Source organism: Galeopterus variegatus, unplaced genomic scaffold (genome assembly GCF_000696425.1).
Source record: "Galeopterus variegatus unplaced genomic scaffold, G_variegatus-3.0.2 Scaffold59, whole genome shotgun sequence".
Lineage (NCBI taxonomy): Eukaryota > Metazoa > Chordata > Mammalia > Dermoptera > Cynocephalidae > Galeopterus > Galeopterus variegatus.
Genome location: NW_007726170.1, coordinates 252,333 through 272,055, shown reverse-complemented (window position 1 = coordinate 272,055; position 19,723 = coordinate 252,333). Strand labels below are relative to the sequence as shown.

Genomic DNA, 19,723 nt, shown 5'->3' with positions numbered 1-19,723 from the left:
CTTCCTCAGGGCTACTGAGACCTGGGACTTTGTTTTTGCTGGTTCAGTGCACTTTATGGATTTCAGAGCAAAGACTGGACTGCCTGTGCTGAAACTAGTGATTGCCCAGTGGATTCCAGTTTACTCCTTGTAACTTTATTTTCCTAGCAGTGGAGTGGGCACCACTGTAGTTGAGCAGTGTGTCACCCCACCCCCACGCCAAGTTCTTCAGAAATTCACCAAGAACAAAGTCTGGAGCTAGAGCCAAAGCTAGTGGTGGTCTGAGGGCAGTGGTGGTGGGAGCCATGAGTCCCTAACATCTTATACTTTGACACTCCCTTGACAGTAGCTCCCTGGCAGACTGGAAGTGAGGTGGCAGCCCTAGCTGTAGGGGAAACTCAAGACCACAGGCCAGCAGATTACCCATGCGGTCTTAGGAGTGCTGCCTCTTTCCTCTGTATAGCCAGGTCTGTTCCGTCCACATGAGTGAAGAATATTTGGAATGTCTGCCACCTTATGTTATCATCCCCACCCTTCGTCCCTCAGAAGACAATCAAGGGTCTACTATATTCATAGGAGAATAGTTAAAACCTTTCTCCTCTCACTCCCACCGTGATGCTATATGTGTAGGGATGTGTTCACATGTGGACTCGGAAGCACATGTGAGGTCAGCCACAGCACTGGGTCACATCTGTTTTAGACAAGATGCCTCTAAAACACAAGGGAGAGAAGTGTAGGTTTCAGACTTCATGTGCCTAGATCCAAGGTCAAGAATGTAATATTTTTCTTTTTTTTTTTTTGTCTTTTGTCTTTTTCTGTGTCCGGCAACGGATCGCAACCCTCAGTGTTGCCCCCGTACCGGACCGGGGACCGGCAACGGGATTGCAACCCTTGGTGTTGCTCCCGCACCTCGCTCAGCCAGTGAGCGGGAACCGGTCTGTATGTGGGATCCGAACCCTCGGGCGGGAGCGCCGCCGCGCTTCCCAAGCGGCGCACTATCCAGTGCGCCACCGGGCCGGCCCAAGAATGTAATATTTTTCTGCTAAAACTTTTAATTTCTGCAAATCTGTAAGTCAGTGTGGTTTGCTGTGGAGTTTTGTAGTCCTAATATTGTATCATTGTGCTGTCTGAGAAACAACTTGAATCTATTTTGTTTTTGTCTTTTGTTACAGATAAGGCAGCTACACCTTATACTTTTTGCAACTGTTTTAATTATGAGAAGTATGTGCCCTTTACGAGGTTAATTTTTCTTAAAAAACATCTTCACTATTTGTACAAAACCAGATTTTAACAGCTGAGCTGCTAGAGTCACTGAACATTGTCACCTTGAGAATGTAAATAGAACTGCAAGTTAAAATGACTCGTTACTTCAGTTGCTGAATTGCTGCAATAAAGCTTCGTGACTGTGTCTCCACCTTGAAACCAAAGATGTGCTCCTTAACTTCTTCCTCACTGTTGTGTGCCCAGTTTTGACCCTTTTGTGCAAAGGAAATGTGTTTTGTGTAAGAATCCGCCCAGGTGTTTCTTGGTACCTCAACACTATGGTGGGTCTGCTAGAGGGGATGGTAATTAACAGAGTCCATGGTATCTGGTTTTCCTCATTCGGTAGCTGGTGAGTAATTGCATAATAAAGAATCTTTTCCTTCTGGCATGAGGCAGGGACTAGCATGGGAAGCAATATGGGTTTTCTTAGTTTTCTTAGTTTTCTAAGCTCCTATTCCAGAAAACATACTCCTTCCTCTCTTTTAACCTCCCTGAGGTTCCTATCTACAAAGGTTTCAACTTCTTTATCCAAATATTCATATTGTTCATTTGCTGCTTTCATATCTTCCTCAGGAAATTGAAAAACAGATTTGTAAGCATCTAGCACACTGGTGGCAGATAAGCCCTCAGTGTTCTAGAACAGGCAACAGGGCAAGAGAAGGAATGATGCTACCACACCCTTGACCTTGGTATTATAACACCACACTCCAGTCAAATAAGCTAGCCGGCCAGTCCCCCAGTTTTAATTTTTTTTAATGTCTGCTGGGTTTTCTACAATAAACATGTATTAGTTGTAGAATTCTAAAAAGATAATTTTCAGGAGGGACTTTATGCTGCTTGGGTAAGATGTAAGTATCTTTCACTCCTTTGCAGTCACCATTACAATAGAGCAGTGCCTGCCCCCATCCCTGTCTTGGGTCTCCAAGTGACAAGGAGGCTGGCCAACAGCCACAGTCAACACTAGGGCACTTCACCATCCGTGTCTTTAAGACAGAATGGGCTGCCCTGAGTGAGGAAGGCCTGGACGGCATCCATGAGCAGGTCTGAGTACCTGTTGCCACAGGAGGCTGCCCACCACAAGGGTGTCAGCTCAGAACCCAGGCCTCCAGCTCCTTGATGCAGAACTGCTCCTGCCGGGCCAGCACCTCATTGTTGAAGGTCTCACAGGGGTGGCTTCTTCCATGATACAAGTCTCCATCCAACCACAGCCCAAACTGGCCACTAAAAAGAAGAGGGAAATCTTGGCATGGCTCAGTCCTGCGTGGTGAGACCTTTAGGATCTACCACCATCATCGACCCCAGACACATTGTGATGGCAGCGTGGTTTTGCCCATGTTTTATCTTAAACCAGTCTATCATGAATTTCGGTTCCCCATAGAGTTTATATCATTTTAAAAAACATTTTAGTGATTTTAATAAATATATACAGTGGTGCAACCATCACCACATCCCAGTGTTAGAACATTTGGAACATTTTTAAGATGGCAATGTTTAATCAAAGGAGTAAGTCTCAAGGGTGTGGACTCAGAGTTTAAAACACTTCAGACAAGATCCATTCCAATCCCCTCATTTGACAGAAAAGCTAGGATCAAGCCAGTAAGTGAATAACTGCAAATCAGCAATCAGCAACAGCTGATGTGTTCTGTACCAAGCTGCCTGTCTGCAGGCTTTCCCAGCAGTTGGGAGAGCAAAGCAGTTCCCTGTTACTAAGCAAGCAGTCCTTTCATCTTCACCCTCAGGGTAAGACATTCTGTTCATTCTGCTTGAACTTAAAGGTCATAGCAGGGGCAAGACCAACTTTTTTTTTTTTTTTTTTTTTTTTTGCCTAAACTGCTCCACTGCCTATACACACGCACACACGCACGCATATGCGTGCACGCACGCCAGCCAGGTTCCTGGGCATATGCCTGCCTTCCTCTGATGAGTTATGTCCCCTAGGAGTACTGGGCTGACTGGTAAATCTGAGGCTTGCCCATCTCTTGACTCTAGTTCCATCCAACCATGTGGAATTGCATTCCCAAAGTTATATAAATTCAGACCAAGCTGCCACCAACTGTGAACACTTTGGTGGGAGAGTTCATGCATCCTTTCTCAGTGTTGGCTTAGAGTGAGTTTGAAGGGGTTGGCTGGGGACCTGGGTGATGATGGAGATGTTGAAGGGAAGGGCCTGAAAGTTAACCACCAGTCTCCCCATTTTGTCTGGGACAGCCTAGCCCGGCAGTTTGAGAGGGAAAGGGACCAGAACACAGACCACCCTAAGACTCAAGAGGACTGAGATACGTACCTGCCACTGCCCATCATCAGTGAATCCAAGTCTCCTTTCACAAAGAAAGAGTTGCTTCCTGTCCACTTAAAGACCTGGAGTGATAGGGAAAGGTTCTGGTTACTAGGCAAGTGAGTCCTGCCCCTGCAATGTGACTCTAAACCACTGGATGGCAGTGTCGTGGAGGGAACAGAGCATCCAGGCCCCAAGTAAGCTGCAGGAAGTACTCTGGGCGCAGAGTTCTTGAGATTCTCTTTTCAGTCTCCTTGGAGTTCACCACCTCATGCCCTCTGGCTTGAATTCCCACAGCCTAGATGCCCCCTAGGAATAGAACAAAAACCTCTCAGGCTTGCTGCTTCCAAAGCTGGAAAAAGGAGAGGAAAAGTCCGGGTCAGGAGTTGGGACTGATACTACCATTAACTAGTTCTTTTATCTTCTCTCACCCAGGTACCTACCACCAAGCTGTCTGCTCTCTATTGCTGCCTCACATGCAGCTCATCAGCAAGTCCCGTGGGCTCTAAAGACATACCCTGACTACCACCATTTTTGTCCTGTGTATCTTCGCTCTCTGCTGCCTGCCCAATCTAAACCACATTCACTCCAGTGTGGATCACAGCCTCCCACCCGGTCCCTCTGCCTCCACTGTCTCTTGCCCACATCCCATCTCCTCACTGCAATCTGAGTGATCCGTTCAAAGTCTAAATCAGATGTTGTCACTCCTTTGCCTGAAGCCCTCTAGTGGCTTCCCCTTGCAATGGGGATAAAATCCAATTGCTTACTATAGCCGAAAGTGCACCTGCTGTGACCCCTGATTTTCTCTCTGATCTCTTCTCCCTTTATTGACTGCACTTCAGTGATACTGGACCCAAAGCTCATTCCTGCTCTAGGACCTACCCACTTGCTGGTCCCTCTGTCCAAAATGCACTTCTCCCACATCCTCGAAGGGCCTACTTCCCATTTTTCAGCCAAAATGTCAACTCAGCGATTTCCTGGGTCACCCTGTCTAAAGTAGCCCTTCCTCCCAGACCCCGTTTTATTTTCCTCAGCATTCACCACTCTTTGAGATAACTCTGTTCAGGTGTCATCGTGCCATTGTCCGCCCCACTAAAATGTATGTTCCTTGAGGCCTGTCTTGATTCCTGGCCATATTCCTGGCACACGGTATAGGTGTCTATTGGGTGAATAAATTATTCAAGAGTCAAATTAGGCAACAAAAGAATATCGAAAAGGCCACAAAAGTGTAGTATACCATTCCCTGTAATTAGTTGCAAAAAGTACTGTGATCAACGAAAGGGTTTTTAGCAAGAAGATTGACTAATAAAAGATAAGTCCTGGCTCAGAAGGGATGAGGTAATATTAACAAGTGATCACAGGTAGACAGAACCATTCAACTCTTCCTTTACTTTCTTCAAGGACATGACCTTCAGACTTGAAGGAGAAAGTTAAACATTGCTACAGAAGAAATTAAGACCAAGTTCATGGTGCTACTTGGCATAGAGGTCAAGGAACGGCTAGAAATTCATGAAGAACACAAGAAGTGCCAGAAGAGCAAAGTAGGCAAGAATTAACCAATTTTTTTTTTTTTTTTTTTGTCTTTTGTCTTTTTCCGTGTCTGGCAACAGATCGCAACCCTCAGTGTTGCCCCCGCACCGGACCGGGGACTGGCCACGGGACCGCAACCCTCGGCGTTGCTCCCGCACCTCGCTCAGCCAGTGAGCGGGAACCGGTCTGTATGTGGGATCCGAACCCTCGGGCGGGAGCGCCGCCGCGCTTCCCAAGCGGCGCACCATCCAGTGTGCCACCGGGCCGGCCCAATAATTAACCAATTTTTGAAAGGGTAGGATTTCATAACTATAGGCTGGGGAGACAGGTAGCGATTCCCTGAAAATCATTTCATTCAACAAGTTTTTTTTTTTAGCACTTATGCACTGGGCACTGTTTTAGGCACTGGGTGGAATGGTGAACAATAGACAAAAGTTTTTGCCTCAGTGGACTCACATTCTAGTGGGATGAGACAGTTAAAGAAACAAAAGAAATAGCATGTTAGATGGTGACAAATGCTAGGGAGAGAAATGACATACAGAGGGCAAGAAAGGTTTCCAGGGGATGGAGTGTTGTCTTTTTAAATCAGATAGTCAGGGAAGTCCTCACTGAGATGGTGACATTAGAACAGAGTCCTCAAGGAGCTGAGAACTGAGCCGTGTGGAGATCCAGTGGAAGGGCACACTAGGCAGAACAGCACGTGCAAAGGCCCTGAGGCAGGAGCAGTCCTGCATGTTTGAGAACCAGCTCAGAGGCCAGTGTGGTTGAAACAGAGTGAGGAAAAGGAAAAGGTAGCAAGAAATGACATCAGAGAGCGACCAGAAAGTGTAAGGACTTGTGGGTCATTGTACGGACTTTAGCTTTTCTCCAAGTGACAAAGGAAGCTGAAGAGCGAAATACTCTGACTCACCTTTTAAAACGGTCACTCCAGCTACTGTGCTGACTGAAGGTGGAAGCAGGAGTACCCACTAGAAGGCTATAGCAGGAACACGCAGAAGTCATGATGGCAGTTGAATCAGGGTGACAGCAAAGGACATGGTTAGAAGCAGTGGATTTGGGGTATAGAGAAAAGGCAGAACTGTCAGGATTCACTGACACTCAAGGAGGACGCCAAGGTTTTTGGTCTCAGCAGCAGCAAAGATGGAGGTGCCACTAACTGAAGGGGAAGACAGCAGGAGGAGTAGATTTTGTGAGGGAAAGCCAGGAACTCAGTTTTTGACGTGTTAAGCTTGAGTTGCCATGTCTGAGTGCCAGGCAGAGATGCTATGTAGTCGTTGGATATTTGTGCTTTTGGAGTCTAGGGAAGAGGCCATCAGCATAGGGATGGCATGGAAAGCTGTGAGAATGGACAAGACCACAAAAGAAATCAGGGGAGGTGCAGAAGAGATGAGAACCAAAAACTGAGCTCTGAAGTAAAAGGTTGGGGAGATGAGGAGGACCCAGCAATAGATTCTGACAAGGAATTGTCAGTGCAGTAGGAGGAAAGGAACTTTAGAATTCTAGTGCGTGAATGCAGGAAGGGAGGTGGCGATGACTAGTATCCAGCACTGGTTCACCATGCATAACTGACCCCTTTGTGTTTCCCGAGAAGACAGACAGAGGCAATGCAATAGATAGGGTTCATTTTGCCTCTAGCAAGGCAGTCCAGTCCGTAGCTCCTTGTAAGCTCCTTGTCAGGAGACCAGATGGGTTGTATAGTTGGATGCATCTGTACGTATCTTAGTCTGGACATTGGAGAAGAGCTCTCTAATAGCAAACCAGAACACCTGGAACAAGTTCTTCATTCATTGAACAAAATGTGAACAAATATTTCTTGAGAGCACACTGTGCCTATGCAGAGGAATATGCTTCACACACTCTGACCTCCTCCACTCATCTTTTTGGGTTTCTAAATGTCCCTTCTCTTTTTTTTTTTTTTTTTTTTGTTTTTTGTCTTTTTCCGTGTCCGGCAACAGATCGCAACCTTCAGTGTTGCCCCCGTACCGGACCAGGGACCGGCAAGGGGATCGCAACCCTTGGCGTTGCTCCCGCGCCTCGCTCAGCCAGTGAGCGGGAACCGGTCCGTACGTGGGATCCGAACCCTCGGGCGGGAGCGCTGCCGCGCTTCCCAAGCGGCGCACTATCCAGTGCACCACCAGGCTGGCTCATGTCCCTTCTCTTCTCTCCAGTTTCTGTGCCTTTGCATATGCTCCAAGAAGATTCCTCCTAGATCCTCCATCACCTGGTGATCTTCTATCTATCCATCAAGATCCAGCTCAAGTAGCTCCTCCTCCAGGAAGTCTCCCTAGATCTCTCCACCTTCATTTGACACAGGTTCTCATCCTCTGTGCCTCTCTCACAGCACTTATTGCTCTATATTGTGACCATCTCTCCTCCCCTAACCTGGGAGCAACCCAAGCCTGGGACCCTCTGCAATTTAGAGAGGTAGTGGAATGCAGTAGTTGAGTTCAGACTCCAGGGCCTGTTTCCACATTTCGTCCTCACTACTGACTAGCCATGTGAGCTTGGGTACATTACTTAACCTCTCTGTGCCTTGGTTTCCTCATCTGTAAAATGGGGGTGATAATAGCACATACCTCATAGGATTGTGATGATTAAATGGGCTGGTTTGTGAAAATCTGAGAACAGCGTCTGGCAGGTGGTAGATTAGTAGCCATTCTCTGCTGTTCTTTTTATTAGTAGTAAAAGTAGTATGCTCTGTGCCCAGCATATGTAATGCTCAGTAGTTTCATTCAAGAAATAACCCAGAGACAGAAAATCTCTAGATGGAAGATGTTTGGGACTATTATTCTCCTTCCTCCTTCAAAAGCCCCAACTCCTTGGCAACTCGAGCCCTCTGACTGTACCAGTCACCTTGTGCCTGGCATTCACCGAACTCCTTGTCACTGCTTGTCATTCATCAGAGACTTGAGCTCTGACTCCACATCCCCCCTCCTTCCCATCTCCCTGGTGAGTGTCACCATCCACATGGACTGCCCACCCTGCCCCTCAGCTCCCTGTCTCTTCACCTCTCGCAGGTTTTCAGCTACTGTCTCCCCTGGTCACATCCGGGAACTTGTCCTCTCCAGGACCGCAGGCAGCTCCTCCCTAGTAATCACATGTCCCTCTCCCTGTCTACCATATCCTGTCTTCCAACACATTGCTCAACTGCTGCCACTGCTCCAAGCCATTGCCTTTAAGGAAACCTCTCATCCATTGAGTTCATCTTCTCTCAGTAGCCCCAAGTCCTCCTCTGGCTTTCCTTCTCTCCTTGTCCAGTCTGGGTTCTGTGGTCCATTTTAAATTTTTTCCCTCAACCTCCTTTCTCTCTCTGCCTCTGTTAAGCCAGGTTGGCAAAACCCCGTCCTGGATGAACCCTCCCATCCCCTTTCTACGTACCTGCAGCTGAGGAGCCGAAGGTCGCTGGAGGAAACCATGCACCCAAGTGCCCAGCTCGCCTTTAAACTCAGCCCCAAACCTCTGATCAACACTGCTGAGCTGTCCTTCTGTTTCTCTAGTTTTCTCTAGTGGGCTTCCCTACCCACACCTGCAATCTATGTGATACCTTCTCTCCCTTCAAGCCTTTGCATGCTTTCCTCCATCCTTGCTCTTAGCTGGTGACCTCACCCCATCATAAGAAGCTACTGGACACATCCTTCTTCGTCTTCCTACCGCCACACCCTCAGGTCTACTTGCACCTGGGCCCATCTTGTCTTTCCAGCCTGTGTTTGGTGAGCAACGTCCTTCCTCCCCTCAGCCAATCAGTGATTGCCAGAGATCTACTGAGCAATTTTTTTTTAATGGGCAGGCCAAGGGAGATGCTCTGCCCACCTCTGCCCTGCTGCATTCCCCCTGTGGAAAGATGGAGGGACACCAAGCAGCCCAGCATGGAGGATGGAGCTGGGGGCCAGTGGGACCTGGGGATCTTTGTCCTGCCATAGACCCCACTCCCCCACATGGAAGGTTGAGAACATCACCTTCAGCTGTGGGGAGAATGAGAAGAGGAATGTCTCGCCAGTACCATAGAATCCTTTGCTGAGTCGTATAGCCGAGGAAGAGAAGGCTCCAAACATCTGGAAAGCAGAAGAACTTGCGGTTTGCCGATAGAAGGGAGTTGGGAGTCCTCTGGCAACCCTCGTTCTTCAGGCGTAGTAGTGTAGGCTCAGCCTAGAGGGGCCTGGGGAGCCTGCAAGGGAGGGGGAGGCCTCCTGGGGCCCGTCAGCCACAGCCTTTCCCTTAACTCTCCCCAAGGAAGAGCTCTTGCCGGCGTCCTCCTCTGGGTTGTCAGGACCTCCTACTTTTTTCTTAAATATACTTATTTTACATAAGTAATCTTCCTAGAAAAGTAGAAGTTATAGACAAGCAGAAAGAAAAATAAATAAATAAAGCCATCCTCAAATCCCCCTTCTTCCTCTCCCGTAACTACACTTTACACTTTGGTGCATTTCCTACCAACATCAGTTTAATGCCAGCATACATACTTTTATTCAAAAACAAGATCCTATATAACGCATCCATTTTGTAAGCTGCTTCCTCATCATTTTTCTTTGTAAATTTCAAACATACAGAAAAGTTAAAAGCACAGTACAGAATCCCTCCACCTAGATTCAGCAATTGTAAACGTGTTGACAAGATTTACATTCTCTTTCTCTTTATATATTTTTCTGACCCATTGAAAGTAAGATGCAGATATTATGATCCTTTACCCCTAAATGGTTCAGCTCCTAAAAATGGGGGCTTCCTCTTACATAACCACAATATCATTATTGCACCTAAGAAAATTAATAGTAATTTCATGATATTATCTAGTAGCCAGTTCATATTCCATTTTCTCCAGTTGTCCCAAGAATGCCTTTCATACCCTGCGTTTAACACTTTTAATAGCTATGGTTCTACATTATGTTTCTTGACTGTCCAATATGTCACTATATGGAAGGACCATAATTTACTCAGCCATTCTTCTCTTGGTGGGATCATTAGGTGGACTGCAGTTTTCCACACCTATAAACAATGCTGAGTGGCAGCGATACAGGCCTACTGGGGGCAGCTACGGGGAAAAGGTTTTTGGCTAAATGTTATGAGAAACTTCTTTATTGTCAGCAGTTTTCTAACATGGAAGAGACTCTGTCTGGAGGGAGTGAATTTTCTGGCCTTCAGGCAGGAAGTCCTTCCATCAGCATTTTGAGGAAAGAGCTCCTATCCAAGTGATATCTGAGATATGTCCCAGATGTAATATGTTACTTTCACAGAAGAATATTTGAAACCAGCTTCCCGTTCCCCCACTTCTGCCTGAAATTCCACCATTAGAGAGGCCAGCTGGTCTTCAGGCATTGCTGTCTCCAGGCTCCTCTTGTTAAAATGCAGGAGCCACCTGTGGCCGCCTCTTAACTGACCTGCTTCCACTCTTACCCCCTCCAATCCATTTTTCTCCACCAGCCAGGGTATGTTTTCAAAACACACACTGATCATTAAGGTGTAGATCCCCTGCTTAAGATACCCCCATATTTTCTTGTATTTCTGAGGATAAAGGTTCAGTTTTACATTTATAGTCAAATGATTATTGTTTAATGTCTAACTTCTCCCCCATTAGACTATTAGCTCCAAGAGTTCTGGGACCATTTTTGTGAGTTCATCCTGCTCTATTCCACGCCTAACTTGGCACATAGAAGGTGCTTAATATACATGTGTTGAATGAATTAATTAGTGAATGAATGAGGGGATGGCTCTGAGATCTCAATGTCACCATCAGTGTCCATTATAGGTGATTTAGTCTAACTCTTCTGGCCTCTCTTCTTTTCCCTGAGGCTGTCCTGGGTCAGCCAACTGGTGTCTGTTTGGGAGCCCCCAGAGCCTGAGGTTGGGGCCCCGCCCAGCTCACCTGCCCATCCTGGTCCCTCAGCACCAGCAGCACCGGTCCACTGTGGCCCTCCATCTGCCGATACAGGCTCCGCAGACTGAAACCGTCCCTCAACGTGCAGAAGACCAGACTCCAGGGATGTCCAGTGACTCTCAGGGGGAGGTGGAGGCTGAGCTGGAGACAGGGTGGAGGTGAGTGAGGGAATCCTCCTCCTCCCATCCTCCTTCCATCATATCCTCGGGGACCCAGGAGGATTGGGGTTAAACAGCTACCACTCATACAAGCCTGGTGCTTTACAGGTTATGGAGTAGTTTACTATTTCCAGGGACTTTCACGCCCACTAGCAATAGCCCTTGGAGACAGGGGTTATTATTCCCATTTTACAGATGAGGAAACAGGCTCAGGGAGGTGGAGCAAGTTGCCCAAAGCCCACATGGGGAGTAAAGGGCAGAGTCAGGATTCAAACGCAGGTCAGGTCTCTCTCAGGAATCTCCCCCAAAGACCAGAGAATAGATGAAATGCTGAAACCCTTCTCTCAATCCCCTCACCTCAGCCTCCCACCCCCAGCCCAGCTTTGGCCTCAGTTTCCAAGGGCTGGTTCTATTTATCAGTTAACTTCTTTCGTTATATCCTTAACCTCCTGGCCTAGTAAAGATGGGCGTGCTAATATTACTGAGTCATTTTACAAGAAAGGAAAAGGAAGCCTGGAGAGAAGCAATGACTTGCCCAAGGTGAGGCAGTGAGCTGGGGACAGAGCAGCAGAGACCCCACATGCCCCTGGGTGTAACTGGTGTAGGGCAGGAGGGTGGGACCCTCAGGGCTGAAATCCCTGAAAAGTGTCCAAACCTGCCTAATCTCCGAGGCACCCAGAACCTGGCTGGCTTCCATCAGCTGCAGCTCCATGGGATCTTCAGGAGCAGAGGCTGGGGCTGGGGCTGCCTCCTCTTCCTCTTCCTCACCCTCCTCCCCAGAAAGGGCATCCTCCACCTGGCTTGGCTGCGAAGACACAAAGAGGCCTGGTGGGTCGAGGGACACTATCTCTGAGCCTGAGAGCCTCATCACCCCCTTCCCAGGATCCTGTGACCCCCAGCCCAGCCCAGGGGAGCTGGGGAATGTCGAAGGCAGACAGGACTCTGTTCCCACCTCCAGCCTGCTTCTTCCCTGGCCCTGCCAGCTGAGGGCACACGGTGCTGCCTGCAGTTTGTCTGCCTGTTTTCTTTGGATCCAGAGTAGGTGCCAGGGATCAAGTTCTAAGCTTGGGAGCAGGAGAGAAGGGCAGGTGGCAGCCCAGCCCTACGACTTGAAATCATGTATATTTGTACATGAAATCATGATAATCACAACAGCAATAATAATGATAATGGTAATGGCTGACATTAATACAGCCCATACTCAACCAGGCCTGTGTTAAGAGCTTGCTGTGCATGGTATCTTTGAATTTTCCTGAGAATCCTAAGAAGAATATGCTTCTAACTTCTCCATCTTACAAAGGAAGAAAATGAAGCCCAGGGGTTTGCCTGTCAGCCAGTGAAATGATGCATGAAGTCACATGTAAGAGTATATGGAGGTTCATGTAAAATATGTTTGTTCACGTGAATTGTGTGTGGGCTTAAAACAGAGTGTGAGAAGGTATTGAGTGTAAATTTATGTGTTTACATATCAATGTGTTTGTGAGTGTGAGTTGGGATTGTGTGAATATATGTGCATGTGTCAGTGGACATGTATGCTGGTTCATTCATTCATTCATTCATTCATTCATTCATTCATTCCTCGAGTTTCTACTATTTACCAGAGTGTATGTTTGAGTGTGGGTGTGTGTGTACACATGTGTGCATGTCTGTACACAATGACTTCGGGGCTTTTCATAGGAAGGTGAGACCTCTTAAAAATTGAGAGATGGCCACTACCCCCTCTCTTGCCCTCCCCTATTCCCCAGACTCAGGCCTGAGGAGGGGGCTCTAGCTGTGTGGGGCCTCTGGACAGAGCTCCATCAGGCACCTACTCCAGGGAGGAAGGGACAGAGACAGTGGTCTGTCCTCCTTGAGTGTCTCAGGACCATGGGGCTGGAGGCTAATGTCCCAGGTTCCTGATTCAATCCTTGATCTAAAGCCAAGGCTCGGCCAGCCCGTGGCTCACTTGGGAGAGTGTGGTGCTGACAACACCAAGGCCATGGGTTCAGACCCCTATATAGGGATGGCTGGTTAGCTCACTTGGGAGAGTGTGGTGCTGACGACACCAAGTCAAGGGTTAAGATCCCCTTACCAGTCATCTTTTAAAATAAGTAAATAAATAAATAAAGCCAAAGCCAGCTGGGAAGGGTCTTGAGAGGGGGACAAACCATCTGCCTGCAGCCCAGGTCCTACCCTGCCAGAGATCTCACCTGCCCCACTTTCTCTACCTAAACCACAGCCCAAGCTGGACCCCTTACCAGCCGAGTGTAACGCCAGCGGAGACCTCTCATTTTCCTGTCCCAGCTCAGCCGTGGGCAGCGAGTGAGTCCTCAGCCTGGCCAGTGGAAGAAGCGCTGATAGGCAAGGCCTAAGATGACAGGGAGAGACCTGGGGCACACCCAGCTGGCTCCACACCCACCCAGCTGCTCTTTGCTCCCTCTCACCTTCACTCCCAGGCCGAATGGCCACTGGGTGGGTCTGTGAGCAACTCGGGCATTCAAGGCCTCACTTGCAGCTAGCAGCTAACACACGTTAGCCACACAGCAAATTCTAGTTGTGATTCCCTTCCACCCACTTTGCCCTTCTGGCAGCCTGGCCTGGGGACTGTGGCCTTTGGGCAGATGCCGAAGGCCCAAGCTGGGGTCTGAGGCCTCTGGTTCCAGAGGATAAGCCCCTTTGTACCCCTGGGCCTCAGTTTCCCCACATGTAACATGTTGGACCAGATCACCTCAGAGACCCTCACAGGACTGACAGCCTGTGATTCAGTTCCCTCTCAAAGCTGGTGAGTAAACTATAGCAGAAGCTTGAAGGGGGCATGCCTAGACCAAAAGGACAGATGTTTAGAAATTTTTTTTCTAAAAATGTAATACATAGTTATTGTAGAAAATTTGGGAAATTTGGAAAAGAATAAAGAAGTATTCAAAATATTTTTAATTCCATCTCTCAGAGATAAATTCTCAATCCCTGGGTATTTTTTCCAGTCTTTTATATTTATTTCATATAGACATATATATACATATATTTGTAAAGGGATCATACCATTTACAAATTTACAAAGTGCTTTTTCCACTTAGCAACAAATGAGAATTTTCCAATGACACTCAGCATCCTTGTTGTTTTTTTCATTATAACTTCCTTTACATATTAGAACAATGTTGTTCCTCGAATAAGAGTTATGACAAAATGAAGCCAAAATATTTGCTATTTATTTTATTCCTTTAAAAAATTAAACAAAACTTATAAATACAAACAATTTACTTAGGTCACACCTTTTGTAACGTTACTATTTCTTCATTCAAAAAATGTTATGACGGAAATATGCAAAAACTGATTAGATTGCTTTGTTCTAATGCCAACCTGTTGTCCTATGCTTTTTTTTTTTTTTTTGACCGGTAAGGGGATCGCAACCCTTGGCTCGGTGTGGTCCGCACCACGCTCAGCCAGTGAACGCACCGGCCATCCCTATATAGGATCTGAACCCGCGGCCTTGGTGCTATCAGCACCGCACTCTCCTGAGTGAGCCACGGGCCCGGCCCTCTATGCCTTTTTTTTAAAGTTTACTTTGTTTACTGCTTTGATGTTTGGATTTCCATCAATTAAATACTCCAAGAAATGTGATTCTCTCCTATTTGGAACACAATGTATGATATGAATCAATTAGAATAAAATAAATATGTTTTCTTTTTTTCTTTTTAAAGAGGTGCTGAAAAAGAGCCTCTAAAACATATATAAAGAGGCTTCTACACACGAAATGTTGCTCAGAGGCAGCAAAAGATGAAAGAAGGGGCATTCGGCATCCTTTTAACACATGATTTTGAATGGCTGCATATTATTTCATCATAGGATGTGCATAATTTATTCCCCCACTGTTGGACATTTTGTTTACTTCTAATTTTCTGTGATTATAAGCAAAACTGTAATGAACCGTGTTTATAAATTTCAAAGTTTCCCGATAAGTGTTTCCAACAAGGTCTCCCAGGTGTTTCAACCTGGTCCAGATAACTTTAGGGAATCTCAGGGTAATATCTGTGGAGTTTTTTTGTTGGTTCGTTTGTTTTGGTGGCTGGCCAGTGTAGGGATCAGAACCCTTGATGTTAGTGTTATAACACCCCACTCTAACCAAAGGCCAGCTCTACATTCCTTCTTATTTTTTAAAAAAATCATTTATTTGTTAATATTATTTTTTTACATTCTAAGATGTAGTAAAGCTTTATACGGCACACACTGAACTAACCAGCCAGCCCTCAGGGTAATATCTTTCTGATCATCAAGCCTTATGCCCTCAAACTACAGACAAGGATGGGCCTGCCCCGTGGCTCACTCGGGAGAGTGTGGTGCTGATAACACCAAGGCCACAGGTTCGGATCCCATATAGGGATGGCCGGTGCGCTCACTGGGTGAGCGTGGTGCTGACAACACCAAGTCAAGGGTTAAGATCCCCTTACCGGTCATCTTTTAAAAAAAAAAAAAAAAAAACTACAGACAAGGAGACTGCTGCCCAGAAAGGAGAGGGAGGGCTGGCTGGTTAGCTCATCTGGTGAGAGTGCAGCCTTATAATCCCAAGGTCCCAGGTTCAGATCCTCATACCAGACAGCTGCAGAAAAATAAGATAAAATTTTAAACACACACACACGAAAAACATTTAAAAAAAGGCGGGGGGGATAATAAGGAACTCACCAGTCACACTACAGTGGAGCACAGTGGTTAGGAGCCCAGGCTCTGGAGTCAGGGAGTTCACATCCTGGTTTTGCCACTTATTTTGCTGTGCAACCTTGAGAAAGTTACTTAACATTTCTATACTTCAGTCTCCTCTGTAAAATACTAACATCTACCTCATATGGCTGCTGTAAGAGTAAGTGAAGATAATGCCTGACAAGCTAGGATGCTAAACCAGGCCTCCATCCTCCATGTCCTCAATTTGGTGAGATAATCCACAGCGCTTGGTGTTTGGTGAGTGCTGGATAAACGATGGCGATTATTACCATCCCCCCACACTGCCTCTTTGAGAGATCCAGGGCTCGAATCCCTGACAAGTGGCCACTCAGCCTCCACCTGGACACCCCTGGGACAAGCAGTCACTCGGTCATGCTCAGGGTGAGGAGTTCAGTGGGGAAGGGAAAGGAGGGAACCATGGAAAAATGTACTCACCGTGCCAAGCCCCTGGGCCCCTGGTGACCTCCTCCAGCCTATCCAGTGAGGGTTTCTTTAGTACGTCTCCCCGATGCCCCAGAGAGGGTGCCCCATCCAGAACCGACCCTGCCCACCTCGTAGTCTGTATGCACGAAGCAGCCTTAGCTGCTGGCCCCCCAGCAGCTGGCTGGCACCTCTGTCCCAGCCCTGGCTCCAGGCCCTCCTGCCTGGCTCTTATACCAGTTTAGAGGCAGCAGGCACTGGCCCTGAGCTTGCTCCAGTTCCAGCTGGGTGGTCCTGGCAGTGAAGTGATTATCGTACATCAGAAACTCAAATCCCACAAATACATACAAATAAGACCTTGTCACCTCTCTGGTCCCCAGCTCTGCCCCCAACAGCCCCAAGGGATGGGGGATACTGGCCTCCTGCCTCTGTGGCTCTTATCTGGAACTTCTCACCACAGGTACCCCCTGGTGCCTGAAGCCCACCATTCAAGACCCCTCCCTTGAATGCTACAGGAAACAGCAATGCTGTGGGGTTGCCCGTCAATCACCCCATGCTGCCAGGGAATCACAGGACTGGGAGGCTCTGCCCTGGCTGGTTTCTCCTCTCTCAGATGGGACAAGGGCTTTCCTCACTGGCCTGTTGGGACATTAGGTGAAGGTGTGCACAGGAAGCCCAATGTTTGATACACAGTAGGCATTCTGTCACTGGGACTTACATCTCTGTCCCTGGCTCACAGTAGGACCTCGATGACTACTGTGTTGTTGAGTTATTCAGCCTCAAAGCTGGAAGGGGCTTCTGGGCCGACCCATGGCTCACTTGGGAGAGTGTGGTGCTGATAACACCAAGGCCATGGGTTTGGATCCCTCTGTAGGGATGGCCGGTTAGCTCACTTGGGAGAGCGTGGTGCTGACAACACCAAGGGTTAAGATCCCCTTAGTGGTCATCTTTTTATTTAAAAAAAAAAAAAAAGCTGGAAGGGGCTTCTGGGCCGACCCGTGGCTCACTTGGGAGAGCGTGGTGCTGACAACACCAAGGGTTAAGATCCCCTTAGTGGTCATCTTTTTATTTAAAAAAAAAAAAAAAAAGCTGGAAGGGGCTTCAGCCAGTCCCAGAGCAAGTGGCCTCCATTCAGGGCAGAAGTTTGCTGGAAAATATGCACTCCAAATGGTCACCCAGCCTCTGCTGGGCGAGTGAGCCTACTATCTCATGGGTGGCTTACTCCATGTTCACCTAGTTAAAAGAGGCCCTGTCCTGCTGGTCTCGGTGGAGAGGACTTGGATCCCCAGATACCATTCCCATGGCCAGGTATCAGGGGGCAATGCTCCCTCCAGGAAGTGTGGGATGCCAAAAGGACTTGTATTGTGGGGAAAACAGATAGGTGAAGGGCTCTGTTGCCACCTCAAACACGGCTGTTGCAATATGTGTTTAAGCTAAAAACAGCTCAGGAGTCACATGCCTGGTGCTTCCTGCCTTTCTCCCACCACCTTCTCCCCTAAGCGCAATACCTGAACCATCAGGCACTTTGAGGAGCCAGTGAGGTTTGCCTTGCTGTCCCATTCTTTGTCCTCACGTCCAGGAAAACTCAGCACATAACCTCAGTATGGAGCACCAGTTGCCCTATAACAGGACCCTAGAAAGTTTCCATGATGGAATTCCAGCACCAGAGCTTGTCTTCTTTTTTCCCGCCAGCCTCCCATCACCTCTTCCAGAACTGCAGTGGTCATTTCCAGGAGACCATGTGTGTCCATCATGAGGGGGAAAGGTGAGGTGACCCATGGACTGTCCACTCAGTAGACTATTTCTAAGTATGAAAAGTGATGTTTGCAAAGAGTTTATAAGCATATGGGGAAATGCTTTTGCTTCCCTGTTAAGTGAAAACAGCAGGATCTAAAATTGTATATGCATGGGCCGGCCCATGGCTCACTCGGGAGAGTGCGGTGCTGATAACACCAAGGCCCCGGGTTCGGATCCCATATAGGGATGGCCGGTTAGCTCGCTGGGTGAGCGTGGTACTGACAACACCAAGTCAAGGGTTAAGATCCCCTTACTGGTCATCTTTTAAAAAATAAAAAAATAAAAAAATAAAAAAAATAAAAATAAAATTGTATATGCAGTATGATTGTAGCTATGCAAAATAAACTTGAAAACGTCAAAGAGAAAATGACCAGAAGGGAACACATCTGGCATTCGCTGGGCTCACTGCCTTCACTTTGAACTCCACGGGTGACATACTCCCTCCCACATGCCAGGAAGTCTGACTTCCCTTCAGTGAGATCGATCACAGTTAGGTATGGTCTCTGTCCTCCTCACTAGCAGCTAGTGACTTCATTCTTCACTGAGAAAACAGAAGCCAAAGCCAGTCCCCACCCCTGGATCTGTCCCTCTCTCCTGCCCTCGATTGCCCCTCCCTGTTGACCCCCTCCTCATGGTGCCCTCCACAACTGCTCCATTTCTTTTCTCTCTCCACTCTGCCTCTACCTCCTGTTCACTCCTCAATCCCATCCCTGTGCCTTCTGTCCCCACCACCCCTGCTCTCATCAAGGTCCCTAGCAGCCTCCGTGTTGCCCTGTGCAGGGGGCACTTCTCGGCTCTCAGCTTCTTCCAGCTTCTCTGCAGCTGGACAGCGGGGTGCCTCCTCCTTGTTTACATACACTACTGCCTTGGCTTCCCAACAACATTTTGTCTTGGTTTTCCTCCTACCTCACCAGCCACTTCCTCTCTTGTCTTTTGTGGCTGGTTTCTCCTCTTTTACGCACTTTCTAAAACCAGGAATTCTTAATCCTGGTTCTAGATCAGCTCTTTTCTTCCCTCTATAGACCCTCTCCCTAAGTAACCTCACCTGGTCCCATAGATTTTTATTTTTTGGCGGCAGGCTACTACAGGGATCCGAACCCATGACCTTGGTCTTATAAGTCTGTGCTCTAACCAAGCAAGCTAACTGCCAGGCCCACATTCCTTCTTGAATAGAGCTTTTTTTTTTCCTTTTTGTCTTTTTTACTGACCGGCAACGGGATCGCAATCCTCGGTGTTGCGCCCGCACCGCGCTCAGCCAGTGAGCAGGAACCGGTCTCCACATGGGATCCGAACCCTCGGCGGGAGCGCCGCTGCACTCCCAAGCGGCGCACTCTCCAGCGTGCCACCGGGCTGTCCCTTGAATAGAGCTTTATTTAGCACACACCATGTGCCTGAGCTGGACAGTTTGCAGCCCAATAGTGCAGCACAATAGGTTCTGGAATTGGGTGGCCCTGGGTTCAAATCAATCCCACCTCTGCCACTTCAAGCTGTATGACCTTTGTCATGCGTCCCATTTACCCATAGCTTTGTAACAAATGACCCCATAACTTAGTGGCTTAAAACAACATTTATTGGGGCCGGCCCGGTGGCGCACTGGATAAGTGCGCCGCTTGGGAAGCGCAGCGGCGCTCCCGCCTGAGGGTTCGGATCCCACATACAGACCGGTTCCCGCTCACTGGCTGAGCGCGGTGCGGGCGCAACACCGAGGATTGCGATCCCGTTGCCGGTCAGTAAAAAGAC

At 47.9% G+C, this 19,723-nt stretch overlaps 1 protein-coding gene across 1 annotated transcript; it reads right to left on the bottom strand.

Annotated features, from left to right (window-relative positions):
- Positions 1 to 2,115: 2,115 nt before the first annotated feature.
- On the bottom strand, positions 2,116 to 13,394 carry TLDC2 (TBC/LysM-associated domain containing 2). Its single transcript, XM_008575348.1, has 6 exons — positions 13,312 to 13,394; positions 11,730 to 11,879; positions 10,905 to 11,057; positions 9,004 to 9,099; positions 3,527 to 3,600; positions 2,116 to 2,463 (listed from the first exon to the last, which is right to left on the bottom strand). Exons 1-6 carry the CDS (start codon positions 13,342 to 13,344, stop codon positions 2,328 to 2,330), a joined length of 642 nt encoding a protein of 213 aa, XP_008573570.1. The 5' UTR covers positions 13,345 to 13,394; the 3' UTR covers positions 2,116 to 2,327.
- Between the last annotated feature and the right edge of the window lie 6,329 nt (positions 13,395 to 19,723).

Coding starts and splice junctions, on each gene's coding strand:
- TLDC2 (XM_008575348.1), bottom strand. CDS start 13,344: ATGAGAGGTCTCCGCTGGCGTTACACTCGGCTG. Junction 3,601..9,003: donor CATTCTCCCCACAGCTGAAG/GTGATGTTCTCA, acceptor CTATCACTCCAG/GTCTTTAAGTGGACAGGAAG. Junction 2,464..3,526: donor CTGATGATGGGCAGTGGCAG/GTACGTATCTCA, acceptor TCTTCTTTTTAG/TGGCCAGTTTGGGCTGTGGT.